General features: G+C 39.2%; 3 protein-coding genes across 3 annotated transcripts; 2 read left to right on the top strand and 1 right to left on the bottom strand.

Annotated features, from left to right (window-relative positions):
• Nucleotides 1-284: 284 nt before the first annotated feature.
• LOC146253381 (hemoglobin subunit alpha-2-like) lies at nt 285-1,082 on the bottom strand. Its single transcript, XM_084678792.1, has 3 exons — nt 926-1,082; nt 588-795; nt 285-500 (listed from the first exon to the last, which is right to left on the bottom strand). Exons 1-3 carry the CDS (start codon nt 1,018-1,020, stop codon nt 372-374), a joined length of 432 nt encoding a protein of 143 aa, XP_084534918.1. The 5' UTR covers nt 1,021-1,082; the 3' UTR covers nt 285-371.
• Nucleotides 1,083-5,171: 4,089 nt separating this feature from the next.
• Nucleotides 5,172-6,237, top strand: LOC146253380 (hemoglobin subunit beta-2-like). Its single transcript, XM_084677052.1, has 3 exons — nt 5,172-5,329; nt 5,433-5,655; nt 5,987-6,237. The coding sequence occupies exons 1-3, from the start codon at nt 5,238-5,240 to the stop codon at nt 6,113-6,115; spliced, it is 444 nt and encodes a 147-aa protein (XP_084533178.1). The 5' UTR covers nt 5,172-5,237; the 3' UTR covers nt 6,116-6,237.
• Nucleotides 6,238-14,087: 7,850 nt separating this feature from the next.
• LOC146253379 (hemoglobin subunit beta-2-like) lies at nt 14,088-15,186 on the top strand. The gene is made up of 3 exons (XM_084677005.1): nt 14,088-14,265; nt 14,367-14,589; nt 14,936-15,186. Exons 1-3 carry the CDS (start codon nt 14,174-14,176, stop codon nt 15,062-15,064), a joined length of 444 nt encoding a protein of 147 aa, XP_084533131.1. The 5' UTR covers nt 14,088-14,173; the 3' UTR covers nt 15,065-15,186.
• The last annotated feature ends 3,520 nt before the right edge of the window (nt 15,187-18,706 follow it).

Below are 18,706 nucleotides of genomic sequence, written 5' to 3'. Positions count from 1 at the left end.
AAAAGCTAGTGTTTTTTCCCGGAAACTCTTCAGAGGATCTGTCAGAGGGCATAGAACAGCACCCGGGCCATTTTCAACCCAACCAATGTTACACACCCTATTCGGAGACCTTAAGGAACAGTGTGAAATACCCCCAAAAAACAGTCAATTGCCCCTTTAACGTCGTTGTGTTGTGTTTTCAACTTCTGTTTGCTTCGCTAATGTTGCTGTAGTGACCCATGGGCCACCGTAGACTACTGACTTAAAACAAATGAAAACCTCAAACGAATGAAAACTCAAGTTCATTTGTTTAAACATTTATTTATTTTTGAACTACAGAGTGCCCCTGAGCAATGTTGTCTCTGAAATATCTCTGAAAGATGTTCAGCAGTTTATCGGTACTTCTCTTGCAGAGCCATAGACACAGCAGCGAGGAATTTGTCAATAGACACATGAGCCTCTGGGGTGAACTCATCGGGGAACATGATGGCCAGAACCACAATGATGTTGTGGCAGAAGATCTGGGGTAAAAAAAAAAAAGCAAAGGATGTGTCAACGTGACAAGTCACAACATAGCACTAAAACCTAACTATAGCTACTTTGCTAACCTTGAAGTTAGCAGGATCCACTCGCAGTTGGAAGGCGTGCAGCTCACTGAGGTTGATGAGACCCCCGGTAAGGTCTTCGATTTTGGAGACGGCTTCACCAACACCTTCAATGATGGTCTTTCCATGACTCCTCACAGAAGGAGAGCCGGGGCCCAGGTCTGGCCAGTGAGAGAAGTAGGTCTTTGTCTGCGGGTACACCACCAGCATTCTAGAAAATAATATGAATGCATTTTAAAAGGGCACCCATAGCTATATAGCCCATATTACTTTATAAGATAGGCCTACGCCTATATTTGAACTTTGGTCCAAACAACTATTCAAGAACAAGTTTTCAATACCTGGACAGAGCGTCGGATCCGACTTCTTCAGTTTTAGATGCCACCTTTGCCCAGAAGGCCTTGACGGTTGCCTTGTCCTTAGAACTGAGACTCATCTTGTTTGTTGTCTTTGACAGATTGAATCTTGTGAAGTTTAGTGACCAGCTCTCAACTCTGCGTTTTATATGAGCTCGTTAAGAGGGCACACCCAACCTCTACGTGTGAAACTTTGGAAGCCTTCCACATTTTTTTTAGATTAGCGCTTCCCACTTGCATGCGATATAAAATAAGTAGTTATGCTCTCGTTTGAGTTTCTAAGGATTTAAACCACATGTTTATACATAGTTGATATGGAGTTTTTAGCCTACTTTACTATACTGTTTTAATGGCACGGTGACCATTTTTGCGCAGGTGCCATTGTGCAATAGCCTAATTTAACGGGATTCCTACATCGTTCAAATATTACAATATTTACAATAGGTTGGCCTATTAACCTATCGTACTTTTATTTTGATTGTTTAAGTGCTGTAGTATATTGTAGAATACAGTGTAAATAGCCTATGTAAAGGTTTACCTCATGACTGCATGACAGACTATAGTTCCACTACAAAAACTAGGCTAGGTCTAGTTTGGCTTTAATGTAGCCTAATCACAATTAATGATTGAGTAATTGATAATAATCTGTGATATTACCAATAACATGGGTGTCATAGACCTGGTTATCAATGATGAACGGCGGGACCACCACTCAGAAAGTCGAGATGGTGTGCTAAAAGCCAACGGAATATAGTCTACTGATCATATTGATGTCCAATCCTTCAACCATTCAAATAGGTGTAGGTTGGCCATATTTGTTTGAATGCTAAAAACATATTTTGGAATATTTCAATAATGTAACATGAAGCCGATCAACAAAAGCGTTTAATGTTATGCAGATAACTGCTCATGGTCATTTTCATTATAAAGTCTGATAAATAAACATGAAAAATAAGCAATAAAAATTAAATAAACAATACAAATTTATGTGTGGTCAAAGACCACCCAACCCTGAAAAAATTGATGCACAGACATGGTGTTCTCCTATGTTGGCTCTTTAAAAAACAGTTGAACACAATATTTAACAGGGGGAATAGCTTTGTAGAATAAACTTTGTTCGTGCATCGATAGGAGTAGGCCTACCAAATGTGGCTGGGGAGTTATATGGCTGAGCGGTGAGGCAGTCGGGCTAGTAACCAGACTAATTCCCCGCCGTGCCAAATGACGTTGCGTCCTTGGGCAAGGCACTTCACCCTACTTGCCTCGGGGGGAATGTCCCTGTACATACTGTAAGCCGCTCTGGATAAGAGCGTCTGCTAAACGACTGAATGAATGTAATTTGCGCAATTCATTAGGTATTTATGGAGTTGGACTTTAACTACGAAAGCTGGTTCTTTTGTCTGCATTTATAGGTAAATCATCAAATATGTCGAACCTTCCCTTTGTTGCATTTCACTTAAAAATGTTCTGTTTTAACTACAGTGTTAAAACTATATTAATCTTTTGGGTTTACAGTCCTCTCATATTGGCTTAATAGGAAATTAGGCCAAATAAACAACCTTGCATTAGTGTGTCGGTGTGTTCCAACAAAGAAAGTGTGGGCATTTTACACCCTTGATTGGTTATCTAAAGGCTTTGTACACTTGTACGCTTTATCACAAGATTATGTGTGGTACCACCCTTTCCCTCAATGTGCGTGGCATGTATTTAGATTACAAAGAATTTCTCGAGACAGACGTGGCCTACAAGTTTATACAAAAGGTTAAAGTTAAGGTTAAAGTAGCCTAAATGATACATGCTCTTAACAAGAACGTTATACTTGTCTCTTAGGCCTACTTAAGACGCTTCCCGGATGCGGAAATGTGATAAACACTGCCACCGACACCCTGTTAACCACGTTAACTGCATCACTTGACTCTCTCTGTCCCCTGTCAACCAGGCCTGCACGATCTTCTCCCTCCTGCCCGTGGCTTACGGATGTTATTCGTGAAAAGCGGTCCACCCTTCGAGCAGCTGAGAGGAGATGGCGCAAGTCCAAAGACGGTCTGGACCTTGATAAGTATCACTCCCTCCTTAAATCCTTCTCTTCTCACATAACTGGTGCTAAAACCCTCTACTTTCTTAACAAAATTAACTCTGCTTCTAACCCCCACAAACTTTTCTCTACCTTCTCCACCCTTCTTAACCCACCTCCCCCACCCCCCCCCTCCACTCTGACAGCAGACGACTTCTCCTCCTTCTTTGAGGAAAAAGTCTCCGACATTAGCAGTCGGTTCCCTAAACCCACCTTTCCTACCCCCTCACCTTTCACGACTGACCCAACTAAATGTCTAAACTCTTTCTCTCCCCTGTCCGAGTCAGAGCTCTCTGACCTCATTCTCTCTCATCGCCCCACCTCCTGCCCCCTTGATCCTGTCCCCTCCCCTCTCTTTCAAACTATCTCCCCCTCTATCATAACTTTTCTGCTCCATGTCCTAAACTCCTCTCTTACCTCTGGCACCTTCCCCTCTGCCTTCAAAGAGGCCAGAGTTGTTCCTCTACTCAAAAAACCCTCCCTTAACCCTGCCGTCCTCCAGAACTACAGACCGGTATCACTGCTACCCTTCTTTTCTAAAACAATTGAACGTGCTGTATCTAACCAACTGTCTAACTTTCTCTCTCAGAACAACCTGCTTGACCCCAACCAATCGGGCTTCAAGACCGGCCATTCCACAGAGACTGCCCTCCTTTCAGTCACCACTGCCCTCCAGTCTGCCAGAGCGGCTTCGAGGTCATCCGTCATCATTCTGCTGGACCTTTCTGCAGCGTTTGACAAGCTCTTCTCCTGCCTGGCGCCCCAATGGTGGAACCAGCTCCCCACCTCCATCAGGGACACTGACTGTCTCCCCACCTTCAAGAAAAGGCTCAAGACGCACTTGTTCCGGGAGTACAACGGCACCTAAGAATGCTTGGCTGGACTTGTTAGTTTCCTCCAGGATCACTATGACTCTTATTGAGTGACTTGTTGCTATTGTAGGTTAGATATAACGAAGTTAAGTCTTGTACTTGCTGTGTAATATTTTACTGTTGATTGTTCTTTTACAGGTACAGTCCTGCACTTTTGTGGTTCATGTTGTTTTATTTGTAACTTGTATAACTACATGCTCTTATGGGTCTTCCCTTTTGGCACTTGTTTAGCTTTTTCACAATGTATGCTTCATGTTTTGGCTGCTTGCAATGTTTGGGACTATCTCGTTGTTATGATCAGTGACCTATGCTCTTTTGTAAAGCTCTCTCTTGGAAGTCGCTTTGGATAAAAGCGTCTGCTAAATAAATAAATGTAAATGTAAATGTAAATAAACCTTACAAAAATGATTGAGTAGTCTAATGCTCAAAATGATTGAGAATTGAGTAAAACACAAAAATTATTATTTACTGACATTACAGAAAACGTGTTACATAGGATATATCATAATTATTATGATGGTTTTAATTTATATCGTATGTGGTTAAAATAGTTCACATGATGTAGCCTACGCATTTGCATAAAGCAGGTTTCATGACTTGACAATCACCATGATGCATTCATGAGACCATTTGATTAACTGTGCTCCAAAGCATGTTTGCTGGTTTCAGAAAAGGCCTAAAGACTGTGCATTTCTCCCCAAATCTTTACGCATGAGTCATGTAGTTTAATTAGGATTCAGATGGCTGAGCCTGAGCGGTTAGGGAATCGGGCTAGTAACCTGAAGGTTTCCAGTTCGATTCCCGGCTGTGCCAAATGACATTGTGTCCTTGGGCAAGGCACTTCACCCTACTTGCCTCGGGGGAATGTCCCTGTAAGTCGCTCTGGATAAGAGCGTCTGCTAAATGTCTAAATGTAAATATAAATTAGTAGCCTTTCAAGTGTGTTTAGGAGTAGCCGGACCTGCATAGACAATATATCCTATACTAGGCCTATATATCCCATTTATATCCCAAAATAAATAATATATATCCCAACATGAATAGATTTTCATTATAATGTTGTTCATTTAGGCAAGCTCTTTGAACCGTAAGCTATTTGCTATAGTCACTCAAACTAAACTTTACTCGTTTTAGTCCAATTACATTTAAAACGCAACAGTGCTTATCAAGATTCTGCCAGCCTCTTATCGTACTTTTAATCTTTTTCTGTCCTATAGTCCAGCCCATAGTTTGGATTCATCGAATCGCAAGCTGTTGTGGGAGGTGTATTTAAACGCTGCGCGCTCTGGTGCCAAAAAATCATATAATTCTGCAAAGTAGCATACCCTAAGACACAATCAAAGGCAGCAAGATGGTTGAGTGGACGGATTTCGAGCGCACTACAATCACAAGCATTTTTGCTAAAATTGACTATGATAAAGTGGGCCCTAAGGCTCTTTCAAGGTGACTATAATTTAGCTTCACACTTTTTGAATGCGTAAAACAAATACATCTTTATTAACCGAGATTATAAACTGAAATTAAAGTAACATGTGTACTTTTTCAGATGCCTGGTTGTGTACCCATGGACACAGAGGTACTTTGGTAACTTTGGAAACCTGTACAACGCCGCCGCCATAGTCGGTAATAAGATGGTCGCTGCTCATGGAGTTGTTGTCCTTAAAGGATTGGAACGGGGTTGGAAGAACATGGACAACATTAGAGAAACGTATGCTGAACTGAGCCACCTCCATTCTGAGAAACTGCACGTGGACCCCGACAACTTCAGGGTAGGCTATATCAGAATCATAATTGTGTTTAATTGCCAAGTAAGTGGTCACAAAACGGGAATTTACTTTGGTGGGCAGGTGCACATTTAAACATAATGAACAAAAAGAAAAAGTAGAAAATGTACAACAAAATAAAATAAACTACTGGCAGAGCTATACACTATATCAAAACAAATACGATAAATAGGCCTACAATAATATATAATATTATTACTGGACTTGGCTGTATTTTTGCGCACGATGAAACTTGGTCTACATCCGTCAGTCTCTCCCGATATGTTTCTGTGTATCACACATCTTAAGTGTCAATCTGTTTTGCTCTACTTTGTAGCTGTTCGCTGACTGCCTGATCATCGTCCTTGCTGCGGAGCTGGGCCCTGCTTTCAACGCCGAAGTCCAGTGCGCGTGCCAAAAGTTCCTGAATGTTGTGATGTCCGCCCTGGGCCGACAGTACCACTAAGCCTATGAATGAAGTAAACCGAGCGAAAAGATCACCCAGAAATCACTAATTGCTGATCATTTGTTTAAATGCATTTGTAAAGTGAATCTGTAAATCATCATAAAATAGGCATAATCAGCAAATGTGAGTGGATTTTTTTAGTCGTACACATCAACACTCTTGGTAGCCTAATAAGACATTTACAGCACATTACCAATTATGACGTGTCCATTTATTCCCGGATGCCCCCACAGATGTTCAATTATCCTATATTTTCCAAAATAGAAATACCGAGTCTGTTGTGTGAATTATGTATTTCCCAAAAGCATAAGGCTATTACAGTTTTTCTCGATTGGTTACACACATTTTCTGAAAGCATGCCTCATACTTTCAGACAGGGCCGCCCAAGGCATAAGCGAACTAAGCGGCTGCTTGGGGCCCCCCATGACCGCAGGGGGCCCCCAAGAGCACTTAAAGTTACAGTTTAATTTTTAATTTATATTATGTTAATGGTAATTATACAAATTTGCAATAAACTCAATATTATGTTTACCGGCTGGCAAGGAAGATATTAGCCTACTACTACTGTCAGCACTCATACAGCAACAACATTGTCGATTGTTCAAGAACAGAAAAGATCAGTCGGCAATCGCAATCTGACACGGCAAAAAGCAATGTCACAAAAAAAGACATTCCTTTGGTGCAGAGAAAAGAAAACAGGAAGAGAAAAAACAGCAAGATCAAGGAATGTTTGCATGATTAATTCGTTTTTTTAACCATAAACATTTACTGTCTAGAGATACATGCGTCAAACAAGCCTTCAACATTAGCTAGAGCTAGCTAGCTAGCTATCATTTTAGTGTAACACTTAGACTAGCTAGCTAACAAAATATAACAATAAAAGCTAGATCCCCCGTTAAAATTGGCATTTCCTTTGCTAGTATGCATTCACCTAGGTGGATTTACTCAGGCGAATGCATACTAGCTCAATACATTTCAAAATAAATTAAGATTGCCGTCGAACTTTGCTATAAGGTAGGTTTTTCTAACTAGGCTACGTTGTGAGCTAACGTAAACTGGCTAGTTGACAGTTAAGCTCGCCAACAAAGCTAGCCTAGAGTAGCTTGCCTAGATCCTACCCTTTTGGGGTCATTGTTCTAATATTTCAATATCATTATGCCTCAATTTGCTATTTAGTTATAGATAAAGAGTTGTGCTTTCAAGCGTACAGATGGCTTGCTGCTGTGTAAAATCATTTATGTTGTTAAATGAATAGTCTGATCCGTCTACTATGTACTCATATAAATCTTCCCTAGGAGCACTGTTGAAATATTTTGGAGCTGGGCCACAACCAACGCCTCCTGCCCGGAAGTGCCAGTGCTACAGTTGATGATACAGCAGGTCCGTTTTCAACAATCCCAGATCCGTATATTACGGTGGCCCTGAAGTGCAAAACACTCCCCCCGAATATGAGTCAAGTATCCCCAAATCCAATCAGCGCTGAAGCCTAGTACCTACCCTTTCCGTTCAGAGTTAATGTAATGTGTTTTTGAGTTAATTTAATGTCGTTTTCCATTTGGGGGAGCGTGTTTTTGTATTGGGGGGAGGTGAACAAGTCATCCGATTTGGGGGGAGTTGACTCGTATTGGTGGGGAGTGTTTTCATTTGGGGGATGTACTCATATTAGGGTGTGTGTTTTGCACTTCAGGGCCACAGTAGTATATATTGTAGGTATTTAATTTAATATCAGTTTTGTAAGAAATAAGAAAATACTGTATCTTAAAGTTATTTGGAGTTGAATGTTTTGCACTTTTGCACATTGCTAGTTTAAACCATAAGCTATTAAAGTGGTTAACTTGTGTACAATAGATGCATTGTCTGGTTTATTTAAGTATTTTTCAGTATACCACATTAGGTACACCACTTAGTACTGTAAGACTTTGAATACTTAAAGTTCAAATCATCACATGACCAATCTGGGTTTGCTTCTGTTAAAATTAAAAACTGTATAAGGGCAAAATAAATCAATGTTATAATGTAAGCAACATAACTAATAACATTGCTAATTAGTGCATTAGATTGACAGTGTGCGAATAATCAAGCATTAAAATTAATCAATAATATTTGCATCACAGGGGGGCCCCTAAATCAATTCTGCTTAAGGCCCCACACAAATTAAAAAACACACACACAATGGGCAAATTTTGTTTTCAAATGGCACACACAAACCATCATATTAATATACATTCATAAGAACCAGTTGAACACTGATGTGCTCAATGTAAAACATATGATGAATGGAAAACACTTCTCCTCCATTCATCATAATGATTTAGGCCGTTTTTTGTTCAGTATTACACTTAATACAGACAGTACATTCTTAAGTGAGTTGTAAAATATTTGGGAATATTGGTTTTATACCCAGAACACACAAATACACGGTAACAAATATATAATTTTTTTCCCACAAAAACAATGTTAGGGTTAGGGTTAGTCCCTATGCTGTTCAGAGAGCCGTCCCCAGGGGCGTAGCTACGTGGTGGCCAGGGGGGCCATGGCCACCTTTGGTCAGAGAATTGGCCCCCTGCCGCCCCCCCCCAACCTCACAAACCCTCCTGAACAGAAACGGCACAAGGCTGAAATAAATGCATTAGTATTTTTTTATAAAGTCGTCCTAGATTGTCATTTTTCACTTACGCTACAAGCCCCTAATTTGCAACATGTTGGGCCACACCCCCATCAGCAGCGCAAGATGCAAAGCAACGTACCTGCATTCTGACTGCGCTTCAATGGAGACTAGCAGCTAACCACTGGATAGAATTAGAATGAAACTGAGTGGATTCTTTGAATGCCGTTTTCTCCCTTATCACTTTTTGACACAGGTCAACTTAAAAATGATGTAACTTTAGTTGTGATAAAGATATTAGAGGGATTTAAACATATTTATATTCAGGAGAGTTTCCATATATGTATAATACCCAGAAAGTCAAATGTTCATGATGTGAAGGGTTTCCCCAGGCCGCAATTAATGGCGGTTAATGTGGTTAGTTAATTAAAGTTGTGTGTTTTTGTTAGGTGTTTCTACTATAATATTACTCAACATATGAAACTTCACAGTAATGCACTAAACTGCCTTTTTACCTGTGGCGTACCTGATTGTACCCGTGCAAAAAAAGGGGAAGCTGATCCTTCAGTTTTTTGAACAGAAGCCAGCAGGGACTAATGCATATGAGGTCAAGCACATCCTAGGGATGTACAACCAAGAAAAGTGTAATCCATGGCCAGTCATAATCCTGATGCTTATGGCACACTTCAAAGAAACACCCGGGGCACTCCTTCTGCAGGCAGATGTAAGTGTGAAATTATTGTATTATGAAGTTTTCAAAAATTATATTACAATGACGTTGTTACCAACAAAAGTCCACAGTTGAGCTTGGGAAAATTACTCTACATTTTGAATTTTGAACTGCACATTTTTGTCTTTTAGTTGTTGGCAACAGCAGCTGACGTTGAACAAACAATGCAGCTTCCTGACTCTCCAAGACTAATTGTCTAAGGTAGTGTATTTTTTTTAATCCGTTGTAAAGCATTGCAAAGACAGAGACTATGAAAGACACACATTAGTTTAACGTGGATATGTTTATGTGGTCCACAGAAAAAAAAAAAAACATGTTAAACGTTTGTTTTTTTATGTTTAGGTGAATTGCTCACTGCAAACGTTTGGATGCTGAGCATCGAGGGTCAGGTGGTTGTGCCTCCACATCCCAACTTCGTGGCTGGAATGGCAGCTTTGTTTTTTAGCTACTACAACTTCAATCTGGTGTACCAGGTGCAAGCATCTTGCACACTGGAATTCATTCAAAGTTAACTATGTGCTTGAAGTACAAGACGGTTGATCATTATTTTGTAAAGTTTGCTAATATGAGTAACAGATTTTATTTTGGTTTAAGTGTACTTAAAACTCTAACATTTGGAGTAACAAAAAAAGTGTAAGTTAACAGTTACTGTAAAGCAGTCAAGGCAATTTTCGATTACGTTTATTTTCATTTGATTTTGTGATTTCAGATGCTTCATCGGACTTAGCCCCTCCAGTGGGACCAAGATGGTGAGCCAAAAAAGTGGGAAGGTACAAGAGAAGAAAGAAACTGCATCAACCCTCACGTCTCTTCTTTACTTAAGCGAATGACTTACGTTGTAATATACAAACGACTTCCTCACTATGTGAATAGTTTTAATGTTTTATTTTTGCCTGTTGTTGAGGTGATGTTTTGAACAGTTATTGTAATCCAGGTCCTGATTTTAAATTGGGTCTTCAAGCAATGTATATGGTGAATTTGAATATAGCTGGACCTCGTTGCATCTCTTAATTTGAATTGAATCTTTAATGAGTTGTTGTTAAAACGTACAGTATTGTAATACTGTATTGCGTTTTAATAATAAAATGTCATGATTTTGGGTTAGAGTTAGCAACTCACTGTACTTGTAAAACTTTGTAAGCCTTCCAAATTTTTTTAAGATTACCACATTCCACTTGCATGCAATAGAAAAAAAGTAGTTAAGCACTTGTTTGAGTTTCTAAGAATTTAAACTACATGTTCATATATAGTTGATGTGGAGTTTTAGCCTAGCATATACTGCTTTAATGGCACAGTGACTAATTTTGCGCAGGTGCCATGTTGCAATTATTTAATAGTTCGGCGTATTAACCTATCGTACTTTTATTTTGATTATTTATTGCAAGAGTGCTCTAGTATATTGTAGGCTACAGTGTAAATAAGTAAAAGCTTACCTCATGATTGCATGACAGAATATAGTACAGAAACTATAGGCTCGGTCTAGTTTGGCTTTATTGTAGCCCAATCACAATTAATAATTGATAATAATCTGTGATATTACCAATAACATGGGTGTCATAGACCTGGTTATCAATGATGAAGGGCGGGACCACCATCGAAAGTCAAGATAAAAAAAGAGAGCCGACGGAATCTAGTCTTTTGACTAAGTCAAAATCCAAGTAAAACTCATACATAACACTTTCTGCTTTTTTGATCATACTGATGTCCAATCCTTCAACCATTCAAACAGGCTGATGTTGGCCATATTTTTATAATGCTAAAAAAATATTTTTGATTTTTTCAATTATGTAACATGAAGCCGATCAACAAAGGCGTTTAATGTTATCCAAATAACAGCAAACTGCTCATGATTTCTACCTGCACTTTTATCCTCAATGTTAAACTGTTTTATTTGTAATTACTGTGCTTATTATGTTTGTTTATTCTATGTTAAACTATGTTGTGTGTAGCTTATTGCTATGTTGTATCTTGGCCAGGTCGCAGTTGTAAATGAGAGCTTGTTCTCATAGCCTACCTGGCTAAATAAAGGTGAAATATATACATTTTTTTAAAAGGCCATTTGCATTATAAAATCTGATAAATTAACATCAAAAATAAGCAGTTAGTATGAACAGATTTTGATTAGACCTTCAAAATGCTTGTCCTAAATTAAATAAACAATACAAATGTAGGCCTATGTGTGGTCGAACCTTTTCTTTGTCGCATGTAACTTTCTAATGTTCTGTTTTAACTACAGTCTTGAAACTATATCAATCTTGCGGTTTACAGTCCTCTCTTATTGGCCTAATAGGAAATTAGGCCAAATAAACGGCCTTGCATTAGTGTGTCGGTGTGTTCCAACTAAAAAGTGTGGGCATTTTACACCCTTGATTGGTTATCTAAAGGCTTTGTAAGTTTGTACAGTTGTACGCTTTATCACAAGATTATGTGTGGTACCACCCTTTCCCTCAATGTGCATGGCATGAATTTAGATTACAAAGAATTTCTCGAGACAGAAGTGGCCTACACGTTTATAAAAAAGGTTAAAGTTAAGGTTAAAGTAGCCTACATAATTAAATGATACACAGGGATGACAAGTTGGCCTATCTGGCATTAGCCATTGTATTTCTCCATCTCAGTTAAGTGAAAGCTAGGCTATAGGCTATCCTAGGCTATATGTTAGCATCTTTTTTAATGAAGGCTTTACCAACGCTTCACCATAACGGTTTGGTAGGCTATATAACAAATCAAATCAGCGCCCCTCCTTCCAATGGAAACGGGTGCTATTCATGAATGGGTCCCAAATGTTGCCCTTTCAACAAATGTGTATGCTTTCCCAAAGAGTCGACACTCGTGGTGCCACCGAACAATGCGTTTAAGTGCGTTTCCCAAACATGCTCTTAACAAGAACGTTAAACTTGTCCCTTATAGGCCTACTTAGGACGCTTCCTGGATGCGGAAATGTGATAAACGTTCTCAAAATAATTGAGTAGCCTAATGCGCAAATTGATTGAGTATTGAGAATTGAGTAAAACACAAAAATGACTATTTACTGTCAATACAGAAAACGTGTTACATAGGATATATCATAATTATTATGATGGTTTTAATTTATATCGTATGTGGTCCAGGACCTGCCTGGTCGTCGGTCTACCAACGCTGGACCAGGTCGTCAACCGGAAACCAGCCTCCATGACGGCCAACAGCGAGTTTCCAGGTCCCATCCAACGTCTATAAAGCCGAACAATGGATTTTTGGTGTTTCAAAACCCATTGACACTGTATGACTATGTTTAGCTTGTGTTCTGCTCCTCTCTCTTGCCAACCGTCTCTGGAGGAGGGGATCCCTCTCTGAATTGCTCCTCCCAAGGTTTCTTCCATTTTTTCTCCCGTTGGGAGTTTTTCTGGGAGTTTTTCCTTGTCTTCCTTGAGGGTTTAGGTTGGTTGAGGGGCAGTTCTATGGGCGTATGTGAAGCCCTCTGTGACATGCTTGCGTGTAAAAAGGGCTATACAAATAAATTTGATTTGATTTGGTTAAAATAGTTCACATGATGTAGCCTATGCATTTGCATAAAGCAGGTTTCATGACTTGACAATCAGCTTGATGCATTCATGAAATTCTAACGTAATTCGCAGACCATTTGATTAACTGTGCTCCAAAACATATTTGCTGGTTTCAGAAAAGGCCTAAAGACTGTGCATTTCTCCCCAAATCTTTACGCATGTGTCATGTAGTTTCATTAGTATCCTTTCAAGTGTGTTTTAGGAGTATAGGACCTGCATAGTCAATATATAATATATATCCTATATATATATCCCAATAAAAATAATATATATCCCAACATGAATAGATTTTCATTTTAATGTTGTTCATTAGGCAAGCTCTTTGAACCGTATTTGCTATATAGTCACTCAAACTAAACTTGACCTTGACAAATAAAAGACTTGAACTTGTTTTAGTCAAATTAAATTGTTGTATGCATTTAGCAGACGTTTTTATCCAATGCGACTTCCAAAAGAGAGATTTACAAAAGTGCATAGGTCTCTGATCATAACAACGAGATAGCCCCAAACATTGCAGGTAGCCAAGACATGAAGCATTGTGAAAAAACAGTCCCAAAGGGAAGAACCATAAGAGCATGAAGTGAAAGAAGTTACAATTAAACAACATGAACCTCAGTCTTCCCATGGAAAAATATTATTTGTACATTACAGAACATTTCAATAAATAATATGTTACTGTTTAATTGAAACTACAATGTTCTAGCCTAATCATTTAGGGAGGGAGTCAGATGGCTGAGCGGTGAGGGGGACTCAGTCCGGCTAGTAGTCAGAAGGTTGCCGGATCGATTCCCCGCCGAGCCAACTGACGTTGTGTCCTTGGGCAAGGCACTTCACCCTACTTCGCTCAGGGGGAATGTCCCTGTACTTACTGTAAATCACTCTGGATAAGAGCGTCTGCCAAATGACTAAATGTAAATTTACCATAGGGAGTACTGTACCCCCCTACTGATTCGCCTCGAGGAGGCCACCCAACAACTTCCTTCTAGATCCGCCCCTGCTTATCAAGATTATGCCAGCATACTCTTATCGTACTTTTTATCTTTTTCTGTCGTAGTCCAGCCCATAGTTTGGATGCATCGAATCGCAAGCTGTTGTGGGAGGTGTATTTAAACGCTGCGCACTCTGGTGCCAAAAAATCATCATTCTGCAAAGAACCCTTAGACACAATCAAAGGAAGCAAGATGGTTGAGTGGACGGATTTCGAGCGCACGACAATCACAAGCATTTTTGCTAAAATTGACTATGATAAAGTGGGCCCTAAGGCTCTTTCAAGGTGACTATAATTTAGCTTCACACTTTTTGAATGCGTAAAACAAATACATCTTTATTAACCGAGATTATAAACTGAAATTTAAGTAACGTGTACTTTTTCAGATGCCTGGTTGTGTACCCATGGACACAGAGGTACTTTGGTAACTTTGGAAACCTGTATAACGCCGCCGCCATAGTCGGTAATAAGATGGTCGCTGCTCATGGAGTTGTTGTCCTTAAAGGATTGGAACGGGGTTGGAAGAACATGGACAACATTAGAGAAACGTATGCTGAACTGAGCCACCTCCATTCTGAGAAACTGCACGTGGACCCCGACAACTTCAGGGTAGGCTATATCAGAATCATAATTGTGTTTAATTTCCAAGTAAATGGTTACAAACCGGGAATTTACTTTGGTGAGCAGGTGCACATTTAAACATAATGAACAAAAGTACAAAAGTACAACAAAATAAAATAAACTACTGGCAGAGCTACAGTAGGCTACACATGTACTGAGAGCTACACTATAATATGAAATCAAATACGATAAATACAATAACATAGAATATTATTACTGGACTTGGCTGTATTTTTGCGCATGATGAAACTTGGTCTACATCCGTCAGTCTCTCCCGATATGTTTCTGTGTATCACACATCTTAAGTGTCAATCTGTTTTGCTCTACTTTGTAGCTGTTCGCTGACTGCCTGATCATCGTCCTTGCTGCGGAGCTGGGCCCTGCTTTCAACGCCGAAGTCCAGTGCGCGTGCCAAAAGTTCCTGAATGTTGTGATGTCCGCCCTGGGCCGACAGTACCACTAAGCCAATGAATGAAGTAAACCGAGCGAAAAGATCACCCAGAAATCACTAATTGCTGATAATTTGTTTAAATGCATTTGTAAAGTGAATCTGTAAATCATCATAAAATAGGCATAATCAGCAAATGTGAGTGGATTTTTTTAGTCGTACACATCAACACTCTTGGTAGCCTAATAAAACATTTACAGCACATTACCAATTATGACGTGTCCATCTATTCCCGGATGCCCCCACAGTAGAGCGTTTGTTTACCCAATTTTACAGATACGTTTTAACAATAAAAATGGCATGGATGTTCAATTATCCTATATTTTCCAAAATAGAAATACCGAGTCTGTTCTGTGAATTATGTCTTTCCCAAAAACATTAGGCTATTAGGCCTATTAAAGGTCACATTACATGAAAACTTCACAATTAGGAGGTTATTCAAGATGTAGGCCTATGTTCCCCTTTACTGTGTTTTGGTAACAACCAAATGTCACCATCTTCATGGGTTTGTGGAATGAAAATAGGTGATTGTATTAACATGTAAGATCTACTGAATATAATCTGAATGCCAACCAAATGTGGACATGGTATGAGAAATTGACTCTTAATTGAAAACCATGCAAGTTACAGCACCAACTTCATTCTAGTTAACTAAATAAAGACCTGGATGGGCATTATATTTTGACACTTTATCAGTGTAAAGTGAATGGCCGCTGTAGAAGATTTAGACACTATCTAGATGTGGGGGACAGCAATACAGACAATTCTGGGTTGTTTACTTACCGATCATTTTTTATGCACTTTTTGTAAATCCACATAGTTGCATGGCAACAAATTATTATTTTTTCAAGTTGACACCACCTATATATAATGTGTATTTTTGGTTGTCATTTACAACTTGAAATGCATATTTTCAGACTCGTTTTCCCCCTGCATCCCTTTTTTTATGTTTTGTTGCACTATTTGTAAAAGCAAATTGTTGAATGCCAACTAATGTTATCACAATACAAATCTGTAGGAGAAATTTGGGGGAGGAAATAATTTTAGGATTGATACCTAAATTAAATTCATTAAAATAACAAGTATTTTGCGAATATGTGTGCATAATATAATTGGTAACAAAATAATATATGCAGAAAAGGGCTGTAAAAATCCTCAACAGTACAGATTTGTTATTTTGATGACGTGTCGGTACAGTTGTAACTTGTTACTGTTTTGTTTTTTTTTATACGTGAAGATTTCATCTTCAGTAAAAAAAAAGAAAAAGGTAGGCCTACAATAAAACTGTTGGTCTGTGACTGCCAAAATCTCTGGTGTAAAGGCTCGTCATTTTCTCTTTTGAAATAAAATCCTTAGACGTAATGAAATGTGATGTATGCAGATAATATGTATTGAGCAATGTTTTTACAGGTTAAAAAGAGAAATATTATCCACTTAGAAATGTAAGTAGATCTTAATAAGAGTATTTAAGATATTGGTAAGTGCCAATAACTAGTACATCAGTTAAATTAACTTGTAAATTTATGTAAACTTGATTGAGGTTTATATTCAATAAGTTCATAAATGTAAGTACAACTCACTAGTATTGCAGTTAAATCAACTTTTAAATTTATGTCATCTTGATTGGGGTTTGTCTTCAATCAGTTCATAAATGTAAGTACATCTCACTAGTTTTGTAGTTACATCAACAAGAAAATGTATGTTACTTATACTGCTATTTAAGTTTAATCAACTAATACATTTAAGTAGTTTTGACTCAAGATGAAGTTATGTCAACTTAAGGTTTCAAGTAATATGGACTGAAGATGGAGTTGAGTCAACTAGAAATATCTATTTAAGTTAACTTATTGTCTTAGTTGTCTTGACATACAATTTCAAGGCAGCATGGACACTTGAATTTTTAAGTTGAAACAACAAGTTCGGGTTTACAGTGTAGCCTGCCTTTGTTGCCCAGTGTCTAGAAATTTCAAAGGTGTAAATCAAGCCCTGGGTAGGCTATTCTTGCCTTTGAAAAAATGAAAACTCAGGCCCCGTCCACACTAGCCCGGGTAAATTTAGAAACGCATACATATGTCTGCGTTTGCACCTCCCGTCCACACTAATGCGTAATTAAATTTACCCGGGCAAGTGGGGACGGGGCCAAACGCTTGGTTTTGAAAATCATTTGCTCAGTTTGGATGTACAAAGTAAAACAAGTCTTGTTACAGTTCCTTCATTCGAGCCTCTGAAGAACTGGGCCTCATAAGGATTGCGCCCATTTCAGTCGTGAAATAGCAGGTAAAGACATAACACCGTATTAACAAAGGCAGCAGCACACTTGAGTAAAAACGCAGATTACCGCTGCTGGGAGGGTATAAGGGAAAGTGGGTGTAGCTCCTGTTCGCTGAACCTTTTTTCTTTTCCTCCAGTCACCAATGGTGGAAGTAACATGCAGGTGATTTTCCCGTCTTTCAACTGCGCGCTAATTAACACTAATGGGCGCTGATCAGGCTACCCAACGAGGATCTGGTCTGATAAATACCACGCAAAATGCGGAAATACACCGTCCGCTATTTGCGGTTGGGCAAAACAACTTCCTTAAGTTTTGTATGTGTGCGCCAAACATTTTAGCCACGACTGTTTCCTCAACTTGAGCTAATAGGCTACAAGGCTGGCGTTGCTGAAATAAGATTCTGGATAACTAACTCTCCTTTGTCCAGCTACAAACCTCGGACAAGTTAGTGAACTAGGCTACGCTATATTATTTTGTTGCTCTACCGAGCTTGCTAGCTACCCTTAGAATGTGGCTGTAACATTAGCTCTGCAGCTAACAGCTGATCTGTCACTAATGTAAATGTAGATAGCATCAAGTAGGCCATATGTGTATGAATACACATGCTGTAACACAATTGTGGGTAGGTAGGAAGTTTAGTATTTAGGCTTATTTAAACACGTTTATTCTACTCTTAAGATTTAAAGTTTTCACTCGTTCGACATTCCCTAGGCTAGACAGCAACGCGCGCAGGTAGAATACTATAGTGTTGCCTTCCCGGTTTGTTAAAATTGATGCTAAATCAGTATTTTTTTGACGAAAACAACTAGCAACAACTAGCTAGCTAGCACTAGCTATCGAAAGAGTGGAAACTTTAAATCATAGAGTAGAATAAACTGGTCTAAATAAGCCTAAATACAAATTTCCTACCTAGTAACCAGTATAGCAGCCATGACAGTTTCCTGCTAGCACGCGTAACTATCTCAGGAATTTAAGGTTGGCATAGCCACGGACGCGTCCTTGCTTCGGAATGGCATTGAGACGTCAAGTAGGACAGTATTTGGCCCAAGGACACAATTTTGCCTGACAGTACCGCTCCATAGACCTCCAATCATTCTGCCCTCGCTCGTTAGCGCCCTCACATGGAACTTCAACCAGTTCAGAATCTGGAAGTTTCCCGAGAGTGGCAGTTCTCTCTATATTAGACATTCTCTGTTGCAAGCATGCATGAGTTTCGGAGCTAGGAACAAGCTTCTGCACAAGACCGGACAAGTCAGTCTGGAAAGAAGGCGCGGTCCATTTTGCGCTCTCGATTGCCTCACTGCGCCACTGAGCACTTTTTAATAGAAATGAATGGGGACGCCATCTTGGAAGAAAATGCTAGCTGTATCTATTAATATAAGTTA

Source organism: Hypomesus nipponensis, chromosome 17, assembly GCF_054491055.1.
Source record: "Hypomesus nipponensis isolate SF chromosome 17, ASM5449105v1, whole genome shotgun sequence".
NCBI classification, from domain to species: Eukaryota; Metazoa; Chordata; class Actinopteri; order Osmeriformes; family Osmeridae; genus Hypomesus; species Hypomesus nipponensis.
The sequence above is the reverse complement of the archived record's forward strand: the minus strand, read 5'-3'. Positions and strand labels throughout refer to the sequence as shown.